We start from the raw sequence: 21,337 nt of genomic DNA on the forward strand, positions 1-21,337 counted from the left end.
AGGTGGTGGACATTTCAAATGGTGACTTTGGAGCATTTAGAGATGGTTTGGAGGCAAAAGGGGTAATTCTCGAGAAGGAGACGCATTGATCAAGTGTCCCAGCGGCATAAGGACGTTCCAGCGGCCTTTTGGCCCCTCAAGAAGCCGCTGCAAGCGCTGAGAAACGAAGACTAAGTGTGGGAGCGGCCTTACGCAGCGGTGTACCGAAGCCGCTGGAGACACTCGAGAGATGAAGACTCAAGAAATGGAGACCAAGTGCGGGAGCGGCCTGACGCAGCGGTGTGACGAGACCGCTGGGAAAATACCCCGTTCCCTGCCGCGTTCGTACTTGTCGCAGCGGTGTGATGACGAAGCAAGGAAGCCGCTGCGAGTGTCCCAGCGGCTAGGCGGAGCGGTTTCACGTAGCCGCTGCGAGTCAAGAAAGCCAACATTTTCCGTGTTTGACCAGATAATTACCAATTTGTGTTTTGGTTAACCCAGGTTTGTTGGGTTAAACCAGGTTTGACTTTAAGCTACTATAAAGGTCCTTCAGACCTAATTGTAGGATCTTATCTTGTTTTCTATCTAATCACAAAAGAACTTTTAGGTGAAAGATCCTATCTTGATCATTTCTCTCTTGTGATTGCTTGATTATCTTGATCACTAATCATGATTAGCACCAAATCATCTTTGATTCTTGGGCTCATCATGGAGAGTAGTGAGTAGTCATCTTTGGATTCATGGGTTAGGGAGATTAAGGGTGATTAAGCTAGATCTAAGGTGTTTAGGCATAGATCAATCTTATTCCTTGCTAGTAGAGGGCTTTTAATGCAACTATTGGGTTGACCTCTCTAAAGTTGAGCTCTAGGCATTTCATACCCGGAAGGTGTTTGATGAAATGTCTGAACCAACTCTCCTAAGCTTTTAACATCCTTTACCAAAGGGATTTGTTGTTAAAGGTGTTAAGATGGCTAGTAGACTTGAGATTAATGATTACTTAGATAACATTCAACCAAAGGAATTTGATGCTTGAGTTATCTTGGTAAATGAGCATTCATCTAGGGATAGAGTTTGCTTAGGATTGTGTCTATACCTAAGGTAGATATAGATTGGTTAAAAGTTGACACCTTTAGGTTGAATCTTGATCACTCAAGATCAATTCCCATAGCCCATGAGTTCTCCCTTCTTATAAGAAAGAAAGCTTTGTCCTTTATTGCATTTTAGGTAATAATCTAGTTTCAAATCATCTCAAAAACTGGTAGCACTTAGATTAAGCATGGTCTTGCATTCCCTTTGCATCATAATCACTTAGGACTGGTTTGACATCCTATATATTACAAAATTTGATTAGGGGCCTTGAAATCCTTATCATCAAATTGGCGCCGTTGCCAAATTCTTAGTTGATTGTGACATTGAGATTTAGTCATTTCCTTGAGACTAAGTCAATTTTTATTTAATTGTGTTATTGCTTCTCTTTGTTCTTCTCTCTTTGCATTTCAGGTGTATGAACACAAAGAGCAGAGGTCCAACAAACCTAGTTCCAAGAGTTGAAGACATTAGAGCACTTGAGAGGGAGATAGCAAGACAAAGAAGAGAAGTAGAGCAACAGGCTCACTTGCAAGGGTTGTGGTTTGATATGGAGAATCTGCCTCAAGATGGTGAAGCCCAAGGAGGCAATGGTCCAAGAGCTGATCCTTTTAGACCACAGCGCCAAGCTCGTGCCATTGGAGCCTATGATCAACCTCACATTCATGGTCATAGGTTGGGAATCAGAGCACCAGCTGTGGAGAACAACAACTTCGAGATCAAGTCAGGGCTGCTCAACACTATAGAGAACAACAAGTATCATGGTCTTGCTGCTGAAGACCCTTTTGATCACTTGTACAAGTTTGATCAGTACTGTGGCTTGTCCAAAACAAATGGTGTTTCTGAAGATGCTTTCAAGCTGAAGCTATTTCCTTTCTCTTTGGGAGACAAGGCACACCAATGGGAGAAGACTCTTCCAAGTGACACTGTCACTACTTGGGAAGATTGCAAGAGAGCTTTCCTAGAAAAGTTCTTTTTTACTTCAAGGACAGCTAAGATCAGGAACGAAATCTCCGGGTTTCAACAAAAAGGTCTAGAGAGCTTCAGTGAAGCATGGGAGAGGTTCAAGGGTTATTGGTCTCAATGCCCTCATCATGGTTTCAGCAAGGAGAGCTTGCTTAGCACCTTCTATAGAGGAGCCTTACCATAGTGCAGAAACAGGCTTGATACTGCCAGCAATGGTTTTTTCTTGGGGAGAAGTGAAGAAGAAGCAGAGGAACTGGTGGAGAACATGGCTAAGAGCGACTCAGTCTACAGCGAGGAGCATGATAGGGTCAACAGAAATGATGATCAACAGACAAAGAAAGAGATCAAGTCCTTGCAGGAGAAGATGGACTTGCTTCTTTCTAACCAAGCTAAACAAGAGCAGGTCAATTTTGTGGGTGGTCCTATTCAAGCGATTCCTCCCAAGATTAATGAGGTTGATGGTTTGGAAGGACAAGAAGAGTTGTGCTTCATCAACAACAATGGTTCTTGGTACAGGAAGGAACCTAACTTTCAGTACAACAACTATCAGCAAAAGTCCTACTCAAACAACCAGCAAGGAGGATACCAGCAGAGGCAAAACACTCAGCAAGGGAGCTATCAGCCTAGGCAAAACACCCCTCCTGGTTTCAACAATAACAACAATCAGTCTACTCAAGCTCAAGGAAGTTCTTCACAAGCTCCAGCTTCAGATACAAGTGTGGATGCAATGTTCAAGAAACTTTTGGATTTTCAGGCTAAGAATGAGAAGACAATGGGTTATGAGTTCACGAAAATTCACTCCAAGATTGATGGAAGTTACTATGAGCTCAACAACAAGATCCGCAATTTGGAGAATCAGTTTGCTTCTATGAACTCTCAGCCAAGTCGCCAACAAGGGGCATTACCTGGAAAGCCATAGCAAAATCTCAAGGAGACAATGAAAGCCATCACCCTTAGGAGTGGAAAACAGCTACCACCAAGAACTCTCATTAGGGATAATGATAAGCAAGATGGGAAGGTGGTCATCAATGTGGATGATGATGTGGTTATTATGGATGAGAAGACCAATGAAGAGATCTTGGAGAAAATAGTTGAAGCAAAAGGAAAGGGTAAAATTGGAGAAGAAAAGAAGGGGGAGAACAAGAATGAAGTTGCTACTTCATCAAAAGGAGCTCTATTCAATCCTCCTCCCTATGAACCAAAAGTTCCTTTTCCCGGTAGATTCAAGAGACAGCTTTTGGAGCAATACAAGGATTTATTTGAGAAGCAAATGAGTGAAGTTCAGATTACTATGCCCATAATTGATGCCTTCATGCTAGTGCCTCAATACAGCAAGTTCCTCAAGGATGCTGTAACTAAGAAGAAGAAGGAGATGGAAGGCATGGTGGTTCTTACTCATGAGTGTAGTGCTATTATCCAAAGGCAAACCATCCTAAGAAGCTTGAAGATCCAGGAAGCTTTACTTTACCTTGTGCCATTGAGAAATTTCCTTTTGAGAGGTGTCTATGCGATTTGGGAGCAAGTGTGAGCCTTATGTCTCTCTCCATTGCTAAAAGGCTTGGCTTTACACAATACAAGAAGTGTAGACTCTCTCTTGTGCTAGCTGATCGCTCAGTGAAGATTCCCATTGGTATCCTAGAAGATCCCCCTGTTATGGTTGGAAATTGTGAGATTCCTACAGATTTTGTGGTGTTGGAGATGGATGAAGAACCAACAGATCCTTTGATATTGGGGAGACCTTTCTTGGCTACAGCAGGAGCAGTTGTGAATGTTAAGGAAGGGAAGATTGATCTTCACTTTGGAAAGGGAAACATTCTTCACTTTGACATCAAGGAGGTGATGAAGAAGCCTATTATTCAAAGCCAAGCATTCTACATTGAGGAGATGGAGGTTTTAGCTGATGAACTTCTAGAGGAGTTGGCACTTGAAGACTCTCTACAACATGCCTTAACAATTGAGAGAGAGGTCCAAATGGTTGAGAACAAGGAAAGTGATGCTTATGTGAAGATGCTGGACTCTCACACGGATATTAGTGATGAAGAACAGAATAAGAAGCTTTCATATGAGGATCACCATGCTTCCTCAGCTACTCAACAAGAGAACCTCCAAGAGGATGATTGGAGTGAACTCAAAGCACCAAAAGTGGAGCTTAAACCTCTTCCCCATGGTGTAAGGTATGCTTTCCTTGGCTCTACATGGGAGCCACAACAGAGGAGGAGAGAACCTCGGTTCCTCTCTCCGACCCCATTCCCGCCTAGCCAAAAAGAAATGAAGTCAAGCTAGAGACTTAAAACAAGCTCACTTGGGAGGAAGTCCCATGTCTATCCTTGTACATATTTTTATCTTTTAATTTTTCTATTACTAGTATGTCTTTGGCTATTTTTCCGTGTCTATCAGATCTTCAGGTCCAAGAGGAGAGATTGTGGCATTAAACGAGGTGTGGCGAGGTTCAAAACGCTCACAGCGGCCAACCACAGCGGCCTAAGCATACCGCTGCGACCAAACGAGAAGATGAGAAATATGCTTCAAGTGTCACAGCGGTATCTCGGAGCGGTCTCCTCAAACCGCTGTGAAAATACTCTACTCCCTGCCCGATTCGTACTTGTCGCATCAGTCTGTGAGGTTTTGAGGCAATAAGCCGCTGTGAGAGTCGCAGCGGTCTTGTGGAGCGGTTTACGGTGACCGCTACGAGTCTCAATTGCGCGTACCGGCGTCGATTTCCGGTTCAATTCAACTGAACCGGATCGAAATCACCAAACCGGACGCGAGACACTTCTTCTTCCTCTCCAAAATCGTATCTCTCTCTATCCCTTTTCACAAAACTCCATACTTTCATTCTCTCAAGCATAAGAACTCATAAATCTCTCAATTCTTCACCAAATTCGTTGATTCAAGTTGTTATCTCCGTGATTTCACTTCGACTTTTCATTTCCCTACTCTTGTTTATCTGAAACAAGCTAAGGTATAAAGAAATCGTCATCTAATTTTCGGATTCAAAATTTCCCATTTTTTTTCAAAGTGGTTGCATGGTTGATTTCTTGTTCAATACTCGTTAATTATGTCCTTTTATGCTTGATTGAGGCGTTGGGTAGATGAAAAACGTGTTTAATTGATCTGAATTCGAATTTGAAAAAGTTAGGGTTCATATTGGGGGTTTTAGAAAATTGAAATGGGAGTGATTGTTTGATGTTAAAATTGAGTTTATTGAGTCATAGAAGATGAGTATGAATGCCATTTTCTGTTTTTGAACTCATTAACTCTTTCCAAGCTTTAATTTGTTTCTTATTGATCATGTCACTTATACAATTTCGAGCTTGTTGATAGCAGGACATGGGGAAAGATTGCGGACCCGGAACTGATCGCATTGTGGATGTAGGCACTTCGTCTCGAGCTGGGACAAGAACCAACCCACCACGAGCAGGCCGACCAACGCCAAACACACCAGCTCAGGTTTCCCGGTGCAAAGCTCCACAGCAAAAAGAAAAGTCGCCAGCTGACAGAGCGACATTGGAGGCAGAGATCGAAGAGATGATAGAAGAGGGTCTTAGAGCTGAGACTGAAGATGAGGAGGAAGAAACACCTGCTCCCAAGCCAGCTAAGAAGCGGAAGAGAGTGCCCCCAACCAGCAAACCGACTTCAGCACAACTCTATGAGCGCCTTTATGATGATGTCAAATGGAACCCCATGAGATTTCCGGATGCTGAAGCTCTTCATGCGCTTGGATCTATGAAGATGTAAGGATGATTCTCCGGAACATGGGCATGGAGTCACTACTTGGCATGAGCTACGGGGTTCACAAGGAGGCTTCTTGTGAGTTTTTGTCTACATTCTTCGTGCAATACCATTGCGACGAACATAGGACCGAGGGGTTTGGGCGCATCAGCTTTAAGATCAATGAGAGAACCTATAAGGTGGGTTTCAAGAAGCTAAGCTCCATTCTCGGCTTCTCGGACAATCGTGGGTCGTTTCTACCTGCTAGGTCGGCAATTGTGGATGACATATGGACAGTGATTACGGGGTGGTCGCGTACAGTGGGAGAGGACAAGAGCAATGACATCTCTAACCCGGGAGTGAGATATGCCCACAAGGTCCTTACTCACACCTTTTACTCACGGAGGGAACCGGGCGGAGCAAACGATGATGAGCTCAAACTTCTAGCTCTTGGACTTCTCCCGATTCTTGAGGAAGGAATGCTACTCCACACCGATCCGGAAGATTTTGAGGATTTGGGACTTGTGGGATTGTTGATGAAGCGGTTTGAGTACTATCGAGATTGGGCTTGGACAACTCCGAATGAAAAACAGACGCTGTTTATCGGGAGCTTCATTACTCCGATCTTGGAAGCATTTGGGATAGATTTGGGACCTCGGGATCATGCTTCAGCCTCCATTGATCTTGCTTACTTGAAGAAAACCCACTTCCTTACCGGCCAATCTGGCGATCGGTATGGTTACCCCTTTTGGTCCACTGACCTCAACCCTGAGCAGCTACAGATATTCCTCCCTTGTGAGAGGTTGACGACGCTATCTGATCCTCGGCATGTACTCTTCGCTCCAGCTGCTCATGAGCTCATTCCCGCAGATTTTGGTGTACTTGAGACCATCACCAAAGTGCGCAAGAAGAAGACCAAGGCCAGTTCTTCTCGGGCAGCTCGTCCTAGTGATGCTGATGACGAAGGACCGACCACACCAGCCCTGGTGTATGGGACAGAGAGATGCCACTTTCAGCCTTATGGTGGAGTTACACCGAACGTTGCATTGCGCCAAGCTCTCTCTCAAAACGCCAAGTTGCTTCGGTGGAACAAGATGCAAGATTCCACCATCTACAAGCTGAAGAACTCAGTGAAAGCGCTTAAGAGACAGATGAAAAAGGTCACTGCACTTCTCTCTCAAGTGTTTATCGGTTCTGGTTGTCAACGGGATGACGTGTTGGCTGGTGCTGGTCCATCTACTCTCCCATACCCTGTCTTCTATGGACCTCCTCGTTCCCCGGAGTACCGACTCCGTCTTAGACGCAGGAACACAGCTCCTCCACCCCGAGCCTCCTCCAACGAGTCTCCTTCAGTCGCTACCGACGACGACGACGACACGGAGGGAGCATCCTCCTTTGTTTAGCCAGGTATCATCCTCACCCTTCCATTGCATATACCAGTTTCTTTGCATTTATTTCCCTTTTCGGTATCTCCTCCTACTTTCTAACACAGAGACTGTGTGAACAAAGTTTGGGGGAGGTATCAAGTATTTGATCATGTTTTCTTTGATGAATTGAGTCTCATGCATTGCATTGTACATATATATGCATAGAAAAAACCAAAAAAATTAAAAGATTTGAAAAACACAAAAAGAAACATGTAGTTGCATCACTTGCACTTTTAAGATTGAGTCTAGAGCATATAGGTTGCATTCACTTGCATTGGGAATAATGATTTAAAATGCCTTGCAAAGAACCCTTGTCTAGAACTCAAAATGACACCCTAGTTAAACATATCAAGTAGCTTAAGCATCTCTTGAAAACCTTGTACGCTTCGAGCCTTGAAAACTCTTCTTGAAACTTGTTTGCTTGCTTGATGTGAGCATTGTTCTTAAGATCAGCTCCAATCTAAACTTGGCTTGAATGAACTTAATCTCTCTTGCATATGGGCATTTGCATACTTGATCATGGATCTCATACACATTTGGGTTATCTTATTCCTTCATACCTATCTTTGTTAACCCAAATGACACTCTTTACCCTAAAACCCTAACCATTCTTTGAGACCAAACATTGAGTTGCATGAGTGAGGCCTCTTTTGATAGCTTGTCATGTGCAAAATCTTGAAAGTATTGGAGGCGACATAGGTTTATTCTCATCTTTGCTAGCACAATGAGTTAGTATTTGGGGATGGTGAGAGGGGTTTGTGTGTTTTAAATTTCAATATCTTGGGTTTGGAGAGTGAGAAAGATGAGAGATATGAAAATAAAGCTCCTAGGGATATATAAAAAAAAGAAAAGAACAAAAATAATAATAAGAAGCTCTTGATTATGCAACAAAGAACCTTCCCCCTAATAAAAAAAAAAAGAAGATCAAAAAGAAGTTGGGGAAGGAAATGAAAAAGGGTTAGAGCTTGTAGAAAGTGGATTAAAATCCCTAGTGAGTGGGTCAAAAAAAAAAAAAAGAGTTGCACATTGGGTGAGTGATGTGAGGGGTTTATATTGATTTTTGAGATGATGATAAAGAGGGCAGAACTTGTGATCATTTATAACAAAATGGGGTAGAATGATGAGAATGAATCTATGTATACATGAGTTGCTTCTAATCTTAGATAAATTTTGCATAATGATCAAGCTCCTTGTTTTGAGTGATAACCACCCTTAAATAAAAACATTTGAACCCATCTCTTCATTCATATTAGACCATTGCATACCTAGCCAAATGATTGAGATCATGTGCCCATTAGTGAGACTTCACCTTGTGTGTGTGTGTGTGAATCAATGTGAGAGCTGATTGAAGGGACTTGTTGGTAAAGAGTATTGCAACTTGAGTAGAGGAAAAAGAGTATGGATAGGCCTAGAGAAGCTAGAGTATAATAAGGAGAATGCTCATGCTATTTGCTATGTTTCTTTAGGATGTTAAGTTGAGTGCTAGGAAGTGTTACTTTTGGCTATGAGTTCCCACCTTCAAACCTCTCTCTCTTATGAGTTCTTACAAGGTCACTTGAGGACAAGTAAGATACAAGTTTGGGGGAGTTGATATCTTCTCTATTTGCATTGTTTTAACCATTCATTCTTGCATATGTTGACCATTTAGGATAGCATTTAGATATGTTTAGGTTGCATTGCATTACATATGTCCTTATCAGGTGGTGGAGATTTCAAATGGTGACTTTGGAGCATTTAGAGATGGTTTGGAGGCAAAAGGGGTGATTCTCGAGAAGGAGACGCATTGATCAAGTGTCCCAGCGGCATAAGGACGTCCCAGCGGACTTTTGGCCCCTCAAGAAGCCGCTGCAAGCGCTGAGAAACGGAGACTAAGTGTGGGAGCGGCCTTACGCAGCGGTGTGACGAGAAAATACCCCGTTCCCTGCCGCGTTCGTACTTGTCGCAGTGGTGTGATGACGAAGCAAGGAAGCCGCTGCGAGTGTCCCAGCGGCTAGGCGGAGCGGTTTCATGTGGCCGCTGCGAGTCAAGAAAGTCAACATTTTCCGTGTTTGACCAGATAATTACCAATTTGTGTTTTGGTTAACCCAGGTTTGTTGGGTTAAACCATGTTCGACTTTAAGCTACTATAAAGGTCCTTCAGACCTAATTGTAGGATCTTATCTTGTTTTCTATCTAATCACAAAAGAACTTTTAGGTGAAAGATCCTATCTTGATCATTTCTCTCTTGTGATTGCTTGATTATCTTGATCACTAATCATGATTAGCACCAAATCATCTTTGATTCTTGGGCTCATCATGGAGAGTAGTGAGTAGTCATCTTTGGATTCATGGGTTAGGGAGATTAAGGGTGATTAAGCTAGATCTAAGGTGTTTAGGCATAGATCAATCTTATTCCTTGCTAGTAGAGGGCTTTTAATGCAACTTTAGAGTTGGCCTCTCTAAAGTTGAGCTCTAGGCATTTCATACCCGGAAGGTGTTTGATGAAATGCCTGAACCAACTCTCCTAAGCTTTTAACATCCTTTACCAAAGGGATTTGTTGTTAAAGGTGTTAAGATGGCTAGTAGACTTGAGATTAATGATTATTTAGATAACATTCAACCAAAGGAATTTGATGCTTGAGTTATCTAGGTAAATGAGCATTCATCTAGGGATAGAGTTTGCTTAGGATTGTGTCTAGGCCTAAGGTAGATATAGATTGGTTAAAAGTTGACACCTTTAGGTTGAATCTTGATCACCCAAGATCAATTCCCATAGCCCATGAGTTCTCCCTTCTTATAAGAAAGAAAGCTTTGTCCTTTATTGCATTTTAGGTAGTAATCTAGTTTCAAATCATCTCAAAAACTGGTAGCACTTAGATTAAGCATGGTCTTGCATTCCCTTTGCATCATAATCACTTAGGACTGGTTTGACATCCTATATATTACAACATTTGATTAGGGGCCTTGAAATCCTTATCATCAATATCTCCACTAGTGTATGTAGGAGCACTTTGGCCCTTATGAAAATGAAACAGTAGAAATTTCATTCCCGCAAATATCATAGTTATATTTGTATATGGAGTGCAATTACTCTATAAATATTTCCAACTTTTATTAATGCACATAGAAAGCTTTTCATTTCAAATTCAATACAATCCATTACTTCGTAAGAACTATTTATTAGATTGACATTTCTGGATCCTTCTAGTATCAAATACTCAAGTTACCTAATCAAAAATATACATATATCACGACGGAATCAATGCCTGAAAGTTCTCGGAAAACCAACTCTCGATCGATCCTTGAAAATTAGACATTCCCGGAAAACGGTTAAATCAAATAAAAGACAGTTTTTCGCGGATGCAAACCGAGGAACGTTGAGAAGAGGATCAGTCTGGATGAGGTCTCAATCGTAAGCAAGGACCAACCACCTCGCCCTAGGGCGACGACCGTCTCAGCACGGGTCACCTTGCCCATGGGCGAGGACGACCCACACCGAGATCACCTCGCCCATGGGCGAGGACGACCCGCACCGATGTCACCTCGCCCATGGGCGAGGACGGCCCGCACCGAGGTCACCTCGCCCATGTGCGAGGACGACCCGCACCGAGGTCACCTCGCCCATGGGCGAGGACCGACCTTCTGTCCCGAACCGTGCATCCACGTCTAAGTTCCCGTAACACAATCCTCGGGCCCTTGGGTGCAATACCCATGTCTCATCTCGCTTAGGATTATCAAAGAAAGACTTCGGGAAAAGTTATAAAAAACTTGGTCGTCGAAACGGATTCCTGCCTGCCGTATAAAACGGCTATGGTTAGCTTAAACACCAGTTGCCTTAACTATACGGGGAATTGGAATCCTTTCGTAAAAACCAACGGCTGTTTCTTAGGAAAAATCGTAAAAACGTCTAAGTCCCAAAACGGCCCAAAAGAGGCCTGAACCGCGGCTAAACGGTCCACTTACGATTTTAGAACAGGATTGGGCCTAAGGCTTATATGACGGTCTATTTTTTATTCGCAGGAAAAGATAAATGTCAAGTTTCCGAAGATAATCATGAAGGGTGACGAAAAATGGAAAAGCCCATCTCGCGACGAATCCGGCCCAGGACAATGTGCAAACCGATCTAGAGAGAGTATATAAAGAGGGCTTAAGGCAAGGAGCAAGGGGTAGCTTTCTCAGAGCAAAATTAATACTTAGAGCAATTTAGGCATTTTCCGTTTTTACTATCGAGCTGCGACTCGACTAGGTTAAAACTTAGGTGGCTAGACTAGCGAACGTACCGACAGCTCTCGTGGCCTAGAATCTTACTTGTTGTTCATGCTCAAACGCGAATTCAGAAATAAGACCTATTTGTTCTCTTTTCGCTCTTTTACGATTTATTAGTTTCGACTCTTTCATATTGATTGTGTTGTGTGTGGTCCAGCAGATAACTGGGACCTTCAGGGAAAGTTAGGTTAGCTTGACGCTTTTCTCCGATTAACAAATCTCGACGGTGTGAATTCCGGTTCCCACGTACACGAACAAATTCATATAATGGTTGAAGGAGTTATCCTAGGATGTAGAAACGATTATTCGAGTTATTCCGACCATTAGCAATGTTTTATCTCTCCCAGAAACGACCATGATCTCAGACGTTGGATACAGAGTAATAAAGTTACCGAACAGAAACTATGGATTTTCCAAAATACATTCCCACATTTCACACTGAAAAAAAAGAATTAGAATCAATTATTCGTCTCTCCCTCTCTTCCTCTCTTCAGCTTCGAGCTTGTCTCCTATTTTTATACTCATACTATATAATAAAGAATTTAAAACTATATTTATAACTTATAAGCGTTATATAATCTAACCCAATTCATTTCACCAGCATACCATCCTCATATATATTTTATTTGACAATTCCTAATCTTGGGATTCTCGAAGTTACCAAAAACATTTTCAGATTCTCGGTTCTATACTCTGAACCCTCGTTCAGAAACTCGCTAGGCGCTATGCGTGCGGCACACCTGGGCCTAGCGATTTATCGAAAAATCGGAAAAAAAAATCGAGGAGTACGCGGGGCGGAATTTTTTGTATTTTTATACATATAATACCATATTTTATACATAAAATTAACATTTTAAGATGCAGTCACTATATAATATGGTTTCATAATTGTACAAAGAATTTACGTAGCCAAAGTAATTTTTGATGCATTGTAAATTGAGGAAGTGAAAGGTATGATCATTTTAAAATCAGATCAATAAAAAAAGTTATGTTGTAAAAGTCTTATCTTTATAGTTTTATAAGTGTTCAAAGATTCTCCACAGCATAATTGGTAAGCGGGCATTGGAATCTTCAACCAGGGCAGGGTTCGACGTCTTCTATATACTGTTATGTTACTTCTTACCCCTGTTCGGAATCTTTCGCGTGGAGTAATTTTTAGTGAGTTTATTGTTGTAAAAATATACAAAAGATTCATCAAATACCAAAATAGATAATATAAAAACAAAAATCAAAAAATAATACACTCACAAGAATTACCAAAAATATATATAGTTTGGATCATGAGACTAACATGCAAATTAAAAGTATAAAGACTTATTATTTACGGTTAATGTGTTGGGTTTATTAATATTACAACTAATTGGGCTTTTAGAAAATAAACTGAAAATCGTGAAGTCCTGATAATAAGCTTGAGGAATGTCGTCTTCTTCGTTTGGATTGATTTATCGAACCACCGGACATGACAGAAACCACCACAGTATCAATCATCAACAGTATCATGTGTACAACTTCGAATCATATGTTTATGCAACACTTCCGGGCTCATTATTTTTTGAGAATTACGCTATCGTTGTAATTCTAATTGATCTGAGATTCCGAGTTTTTACTTTTTATACGCCGCGTTCTGTAATTCTACGGTCCAGGCGGACATAACTCGCCTCACCGTATAATGATACCGATCACCCCTGACTCGCCACGGTGCAGCTCCGATCACCGTATTCTCGGCCGCAAAATCGGTGACTCGGCCGAATTATAGAACAAGGTCTGAACTGAGACAAGGTGGAGAGGAAGAAACGATCGAAGAATCAGGCTCAAGAGGAGAACAAAACTCAGGTTCAACCAGGTAAACCTTTAAATTCACCAGATCTCCTATCACCAATCAAATTACCGTATAGATAAATAATAAAAAACAAATTTTTTATTTAAAAGAAATCTAAAATAATAGAAAAAATAATGACGCCAATTTTAACGAAATTAACGCTGCTAACTAAACTCTAAACCATAAATCCTAAACTCTAAATTTAAACTCTAAACCCTAAATATAAATCCTAAACACTAGATTCTAAATCCTAAACCCAAACCTTATACTCTAAAACCAAATTCTATACCCTAAACCCAAACCATATACCCTAAACCTAAACAATGGATTCTAAACTCAAATCGTAAATTCTAAACCCAAACTCTATACCCTAAAGGTTTGGGTTAATGTTGATGTTGTTCCTTTATGGTTTAAGATTTGGGTTGAGAGTCTAGGGTTTGGGTTTAGAGTCTAGGGTTTAGTTTTAGGGTTTACGGTTTGGGTTTAGTGTCTAGTATTTGAGTTTAGGGTGTAGGATTTGGGTTTACGGTCTAGAGTTTTGGTTTAGAATTTAGGGTATAGGATTTGAGTTTAAAGGTTAGGGTTTAGATTTAGGGTTTAGGGTTTAGAATTTAGGATTTAAAGTTTTGTTAGTGGTGTTAACGTCTTTAAAATTTGCGTCATTATTATTTTTTTTTCATTTTTTCATTTAAATTTTTGTATTTATTTATCTATGTGGCAATTTGATTGGTGGTAGAAAATGCGGTGAATTTAAAAGTTGACCCTAAAGGTTGAACCTAAGTTTTGTTCTCAAGAGGAGACATGTCTTGTAATAATAGCTTAGGTTTCTTCCCTGCAAATTTCAGTCTCCAAAATAATCACCAAGAAGAACAAGAGCATCCTCAATTTCTTTTTCGTCCTTGCACTCTTCCTCGAGACTTCCATGGTACCATGATCTTCTCAAGACTTCCTCATGTTTTAAGAATGTTCTTGATTTCTCAATATCTTCTCTGTTTTTAGGGTTTATTTGTATTTTAGAGATGAACGAAGAGGAAGAATTTTCACACGATGGATCTAAGATGGGAGAGAAGACGAGAAGATTGAACATGGAGCAACTGAAGATGTTAGAGAAGAACTTCGAGCTTGGTAAATAAACTCGAACCAGATCGGAAACTACACCTGGCTCGTACCTTGGGATTACAACCAAGACAAATAGCGATTTGGTTCCAAAACAGAAGGGCTCAATCCAAAACAAACAGCTTGAGAGAGTCGACGATGCGGTCAAGCGTCAGTTCAAGAGTCTCAAAGACGAGAATGAAACTCTATAAACTTAAAACCTAAAGCTTCATCTCAGGTAATAGCATTGAAAAGCAGAGAATCACTAGAATCATTCAATCTGAACAATGAAACTGAAGGTTCATGTAGTAGTAACATAAGCTAGAACATCTCTGGTGACATCAGACCATCGTCTTCACTCACGACAACAATGGTGCAATTTTTTTCAGAACTCTTTGTCGGAACAGAGAATGGTGAAAGAAGAGAACACTAGTATCAGCAACATGTTCTGTAATCGATTACCAATCTGGCTTATGCCAATGGCTTGACCAACAACACTAGTTACACTACAATTGAATGTGGTCGTCCTTTTTGTTAACCAAATCTTGTTTCTCTATGTGAACCGACAAATTCAAGTTTCAACATTCAAGAAACTATATGCACCAAATAAGCAAACTACAACACTAATTTTTGTTGGTATTGAGATGTAACAAGTGAGGTTATTTAATAATTTTGGAGATTAGTTGCATCCTCTGATGTCTCTGGTTAGACAAATTTGTTGATCATATGAATGTTTTAATACAGGTTCGGACTTTATAATGCAATTAGTATTCATAAATTGTTCTAACTAAACTATTTGTGTGTTTTAACTCAGGTGAGTCAATTCTTCTCAACTAACCGATGTTATATCAAGCGTGAGCTTTTTTGTGAATCATTTTTTATATAAACTCCATTACATGGAGTTGATGAATTGAATGACAGAAGAGACTATATATACGGCTGATCAACTCATGGAGTATGATCAACGCATTGCAGAATTCTTCAAATACAAATTTTGTTCAAACATTTTTTATAAGATTATCTAAAAGTAAATCTATTTAAATGCAAAAATATCTAAAGCACTTATGTATTAGTTTTAAAAGTTGATGAAACAATTATTTATTTATTTCAATTTTATAATCAGAACTTCAAATCATGTCTTAGTCTTACTCTATACAAACTCCATTACGTGATTTAATCTTTGCCTAGGTAAGTATTTATCGATTTCAAAAACACACCATTTCATTGCCTAGGTAAGTATTACTCGATTTCAAAAACACACAATTTTAGCAAGCATTTTCTTTCTAAGATCATGATCATACGAAAACTTGTTGGTTTCTTTTGTTATTGAGTGCATGAGCTCTCTTAGCACATATTATATACATATATTTTTTTTGTAACAGTCAAATCAAACACACCACTTCAGTTTGTCTAACTGTGAAACAAGGTGACAAGACAGAGTGGTGAATTGCTAATGGAGGAACAAATTCAAGAATGGGATAAGATGACAGAAGAAGAGAAGAGTCCATGTTATGCCAAGGCTGAGAAGATAATGATCAAGTATGATTAGGACATTGCAGAGTATTTTTCAAAGCCTAGTTTGGGTTAATTTCTAAAATACGCTAATAATAATACGTAATACGCTTGTGCAACACATATTATATAATAATAATATTTTAAAATGTTGGTGACTTTGAGTCTTTGACCTTTCTGTCTAGTATTTTTTTTTTTAACTTAACCTTCAAATTTTTTTTTGGAACAAGTTATAATTATGATCTAGACAAATCAAAAGGGAATACTTGGACAAGGAAAAAATTGTCTTAATATCTCAAAAATAAAAGTACATATGGAGAAAAAATTAAGAATCTCCGCGTAAGAAATATAATGGAAAATATATTGAGTCAAATAAGATAAACATAAGAATATTTCTGTAAATAAAGGTTTTGATAAAAAAAATAGGATAAAAAGTAATGATTAAAAAAGTTAAATTCTTTTTTCCTAAGGAACATTATAAAAAGATTATTAATCGCGGATCGGATCGGTAGGTCAAACAAGAACTTTTAGAGTTTTTTTACACTCAGGATCACTTCTTTCTTATACATATAATTAGGCGGCAGCCTAATAGTTTCGGCCTTGGTGATGGTCGGAATCCTAATATGCCAAGTAATAGATTTAGGGTGCGTCTTCTCGATGTGCTATCTTGTAACTAAATTCATTCACTGGACAGCTGTTTGTTTGCTTTCTCTATAAGACTATAACTATCTACGGTCGTTTTGTCTCTTTTTTTTTAAATTACAAGTTACCCGGTCTGAGACTCGAAGACTTGTTTGCCTTGTTGTTTGAAATCCCTCCAAAGGGATCCACTTATTTCGAGGATTGCCTCATAGAATTGAGGGTATGTGTTTTGATCAAAGTTCTAATCTTTCTTCTTCTTCTTCTTGTATCACGTCTTTACTACCATATGATAATTTTAATGAACCTGAAACTTTTCACAAGTCATGGCTTTTATTATTAAGATACCTCAAAAAATATTTGGCTACTTTAGTTTGTAAGCAGCAACAAGGGCTAATTTTTCTAATCTGCTATTTGTTGAGTTTTGTTGCTTGAATGCAGGATCAGAACACATCAGCAGATTTTATTTCGTTTTATGAAGAACTGTTGCCGTATGCTCAAACTCGGCAGTTAATTAAGCTGCATATAGAATTGATCTTCTCAAAACTTGTCTCTGAATTACAAATGGAAGCAAGATTCTCTCTTGATTCCATCCTCAGGTTTGCTACCTTTTTTCTAGCTCATTCTTTGATGATCAGACCATCTGGATCCTTGTTTGGTTCATGCTTATCAGTGTCACTTCATTGTATTTAACCACACAACTTTGGAATCACATTCTATCATTTTTCTTTATTTCTCTCTTTCCCACAGGTTGATCGCTGCTTTATCGGAAGATCTCAAGGAGGATTTTGTTCCGTGAGTATTTTCTCAAAACTATTTATCCTTTTCAACTGCGATTATTCTTCTATGGTTTTTGAAAGTGCTTAGGCCACAATCGGTGCTGCTGCACCCCTTGTAACATTGTGCCCAGCATTGTGTGAAATCTCATTTTACTCATAATGCATTGACTTGAGATTTTGTTTCTATTATCGGAATCTCTATCGTCGTCTTTTACCTTATGTTGTATCTCTTTCATTCCTAGGAAAGAGAATGGGCTTGCTGACAATCTGTCTAAGGCATGTCTCTACCATGCTCTTATAACTTGGTCCTAAGACAACTTGGGCCAGAGGCCATGTCTATGTTTCCAACCATTTTTTTATTTTATATGTTTTTTATCGTCTAGCTTCCTTCCACGGGTTGTCAATTCGTTGTTAATCCTCCTGAATAATGGTGGTCTGAAAGATGCAGAGATTATTGAGCAGGTTTTTAAGCTCTTTTATTTTTAACAACATATTTTCACACTCAGGACATTGTTTTTTTTAAAATAAAAAATAGTATCGAGTATCGGCCCTTTTATTTCATGCAGATATTCACATCCTGGTCTACAACAATAGAAAACCTAAGGTTTTGTTTCGCACGCGACGTCCAAGGTGCTCTCAGGTAAATACACAACTCCAGTCTAGCCAGGCAATGTATGTTTTTACTGCGGTGTGGATCAATTCATGAATATATAGGTCACTCTGGTCTCAGTTGAGGATTCTTGTGGTTAAAATGTTGATGTTTTCTGTTACTTGCAGCCTGACTTGGCCCAGTAAAAATGTTGATCAGTTTCTTATTTTCTTGTTATATGGATGAATGGTTCTTGTTAATCACAGTTTATTCATTTTGCATTTTTGTTGTAATGTTTTAATTTTCGCCTTTGGTTAGGAATACATCGGAGATGAGGTACTACCCCAGTAACATTATCAATGAAAAAATATCAGAATCGATGTCATGTGTGTTGGTACTAGCTCGGCCCAGTCAGCTTGAAAAAGGTGATGAATTGCTTTGTCATTTGTTATGTTCAATACTTCAATCTATTTGTGGGGGACAGTGCAGTTGAATCTTTATCTCGCGAACATTTCACAGGGATCAAGATGATCCTTTCTGAAGTTGCAGAGCAACCGGAGAGAGCTGCTAGAGCTTGTTTCCTCCATTATGATATGATTGTGAGGCTGCAGTAATCTTAAAACACAGAGCTGGTCTTTGGTTTTTATTTGGGGTGTTGTTTAATGTCAGTTCTATAAGTTCTTTTTTTCAATTATCTTTTATTATTTGAAATGTTATATTATTTTTAAGAACTTACTCGTGAGGATTCTTAGATCTCTGCAGCATAAGACTTTTGTTTTTAATAAGCCTCTGCCCTAAGGCTATTAAAATTGATCAGCAATATTTGATTAGAAACTTAATTCCGTAACACTTGACAAGCTTTCTTAAATCATCTTTTTTCTCACTAAATTTCTTTCAAGGTAACAATTATAGAGTAATACTCTATCCGTTTCACAAAGATAATTTTTATTTTATTTTTCACACATATTAAGGAAACACATTAAACCATTATAATAAACTAGATTCTTTTTCTGCGCTACGCGCGGATTACATGGTTCAAATTTGTCAATTTACAAAATTTTCCAGTATATTTACAATATTACTAATTGTTTATATAACATTTTAAAACACAATAATTTTATAATTCACCTGCAATAATTTATTTTAGTGAAATATATATATTTTTATTGTAAAAAAAAAAGATATGAAAATATTTTATTCAGATATAATTTCAGAGTAAATATATGAATATCTACTTGATTTTTTTTTGTTTTAGAATAATTCAAATAATTTTAATATTTATACAAAAAGTATTTTTAACAACTTTTTAATAAGTGGTCCAAATTAAAAAAATCACACATGAATTAAAGTCATCACTTCTGTTTTAATAGAATAGATTTATTAGATTCGTTTATGGTTCGGGGCTGTTGCCAAATCAGTGTTCATTAATTTGTTTATCATATTTTTAACTCTTAGTTTTATTTTTAGTTCATATTAGCCAATTTTTTTGTAACAAAGTTTATATTAGCCAATTTATGTACAGTTATCGTAATTTTTAATATGTTTCTTGCAACTCAAATATTCTTTAAGTAATTATCTTACCTAGAAAGATTTTCTTGTTAGAAAATAAGCTATAAAAATATTTTTATAAAAATATTTTAGCCAACTATATAATTTAAGAATTTTTTTATTTCTTTTACCTGTTAATAAGAATCGGTAGGCCATATATTTAGAAAACAAATCCATCAAAAATATTATTTTGATAAAAACTCATTTACAAATGTAAAGTAAAATATAATTAATTTTAATTTAATTTATGAGTAATAAAATAAATTAATATAGTTATATAATATATGAATATTTACATTTCAAATATTAGATGAAGGTTCTAAATGATTTACTATACACATGCTTTTTATTTTGTGAAATAGACACATCAAGATCCACGCTTGTGTTTCTTTTTTTGCTAATCAAATAAAAGTATAAAACAAAAAATAAATGAGCAAGCCAAAAAGAGAAATAATGTAAGTGGATATTTAAACACTCATTGATCTAAAGAATGCCAACTGAAAACATAGTCAAAACTTGTTTGTTTGTATGACACACGATTGACTCATGAAGTAATGTTACTGGGAATTTGATCTTGACATCCCAGTGTGTGCTATCAGTAGGCATACGCTAGCTCGTTGTTGGTAATAAAATTACATAGGAATTGCTAGTGTTGCAGTGATAAACTAATCGTAGCTCAAATGAATAACGAATCAGTGTTAGATGTTAAGTTGGTGAAGTCATGAAAAAAAATAGAATTGCTTTATCCAGGATTTAACTTGACACAACATTTGCGTCTGTATCTATATTAAGCACAGTTGCTTCCTGCCTTGTGCACCCAACTTTGACCTGGTACAAACACAGATCATGACAGGTTAGTTAATTAACTATAAATATCCAAACTTTGTATTACATGCTTCTGCTGCCAGAATTTTAAATCTAGGAATTCCTGAAGCCAAGATCACATCCAACATGAGTTAGTAATAAAAATAGCAATATGCGGTAACATCCCATAAAAGGTCAGCAACTGGAGTTACGTTTTCAGTGTATTATATGACCAATCCCAGATGTATATAATGTACTAATGATCAAGCATGCATTCTCCAAAATTTTTGAAAAGGAAGTGGCATAAAATAATTTGAAAAGGAAGATATGTATACTTTGTTATATGAAGGCACCAGTCACACTTACTTATTTGGTCCTTCAAAAAGTAGTCAGAGTTTCCCATCTTTATCATGCACTATTATTGGCATATTTTGCCTCGTGCTACTGAACTCAAGAATGTTCAAGACTTTGTACAACCTGCAACAAAAAGCCATTTCAGGACTCGAGTTAAAGATTAAATTAAGTTTTGATGGCATACATCAAAAAAGAGATGGATAATTTTGTCAATTTGGTTGATGTGTTGAACTCTAGATCTGGCCTCGTTGACATAGCTAGTTTTGCCAATTCGAGATGTAATATTCCGCATAAAATAACATTGAAAACTTGACTCTTCTGTTTGAAGAAAAATATAGAAAATTCACCTTTGATTGATCAAAGTTCTGAGCTGGGAAGCCTTGAAACTGGGAAAGGGAAGCTTCACATCAAACAAAGGATTTCCCTCGATCAGCTTCTGCAACTCAGTAAACATTATATTCCTGGCTGATTTTGTATCACCATATTTTAACAATTTCTCGTTTTCCCTGTGGAGATATCAAACACACACACACACTCTTTTATTTTTTGAAACACACACACACACACTCTTAAGCACCAAAGTGTAAGCTTTCCAGAAAATTCAGTTATATAAAGTGAACAGAAAATTTACCTAAAATTCTCTAGAGCCAGAAGCTGAGTGATCTCTTTGTAAAGTTGGTTGAAAGCCGCAAAAACTTTCAGGTCTGTGGCTAATATTTGAGCAGATTTTGCTTTGTCATTTCTGCAAAAAATCATACAAACACTATTAATCAAGAAAGAGCAT

General features: G+C 38.3%; 1 protein-coding gene, 1 long non-coding RNA gene, 1 other non-coding gene and 1 pseudogene across 3 annotated transcripts; 3 read left to right on the forward strand and 1 right to left on the reverse strand.

The window, feature by feature from the left end:
- Nucleotides 1–2,059: 2,059 nt before the first annotated feature.
- On the reverse strand, nucleotides 2,060–2,166 carry LOC125588232. The gene has a single exon (XR_007324621.1). It is a non-coding gene; the product is annotated as a small nucleolar RNA R71 (small nucleolar RNA).
- Nucleotides 2,167–2,968: 802 nt separating this feature from the next.
- Nucleotides 2,969–4,516, forward strand: LOC106398813. Its single transcript, XM_013839319.1, has 3 exons — nucleotides 2,969–3,382; nucleotides 3,454–4,205; nucleotides 4,429–4,516. Exons 1-3 carry the CDS (start codon nucleotides 2,969–2,971, stop codon nucleotides 4,514–4,516), a joined length of 1,254 nt encoding a protein of 417 aa, XP_013694773.1.
- A 5,247-nt stretch (nucleotides 4,517–9,763) lies between these two features.
- Nucleotides 9,764–14,928, forward strand: LOC125587717 (annotated as a pseudogene).
- A 1,352-nt stretch (nucleotides 14,929–16,280) lies between these two features.
- Nucleotides 16,281–20,287, forward strand: LOC111207060. Its single transcript, XR_002659277.2, has 4 exons — nucleotides 16,281–17,720; nucleotides 17,825–17,898; nucleotides 18,166–18,272; nucleotides 18,367–20,287. It is a non-coding gene; the product is annotated as an uncharacterized LOC111207060 (long non-coding RNA).
- Nucleotides 20,288–21,337: the final 1,050 nt, after the last annotated feature.

This window comes from Brassica napus, chromosome C5 (assembly GCF_020379485.1).
Source record: "Brassica napus cultivar Da-Ae chromosome C5, Da-Ae, whole genome shotgun sequence".
NCBI lineage: Eukaryota > Viridiplantae > Streptophyta > Magnoliopsida > Brassicales > Brassicaceae > Brassica > Brassica napus.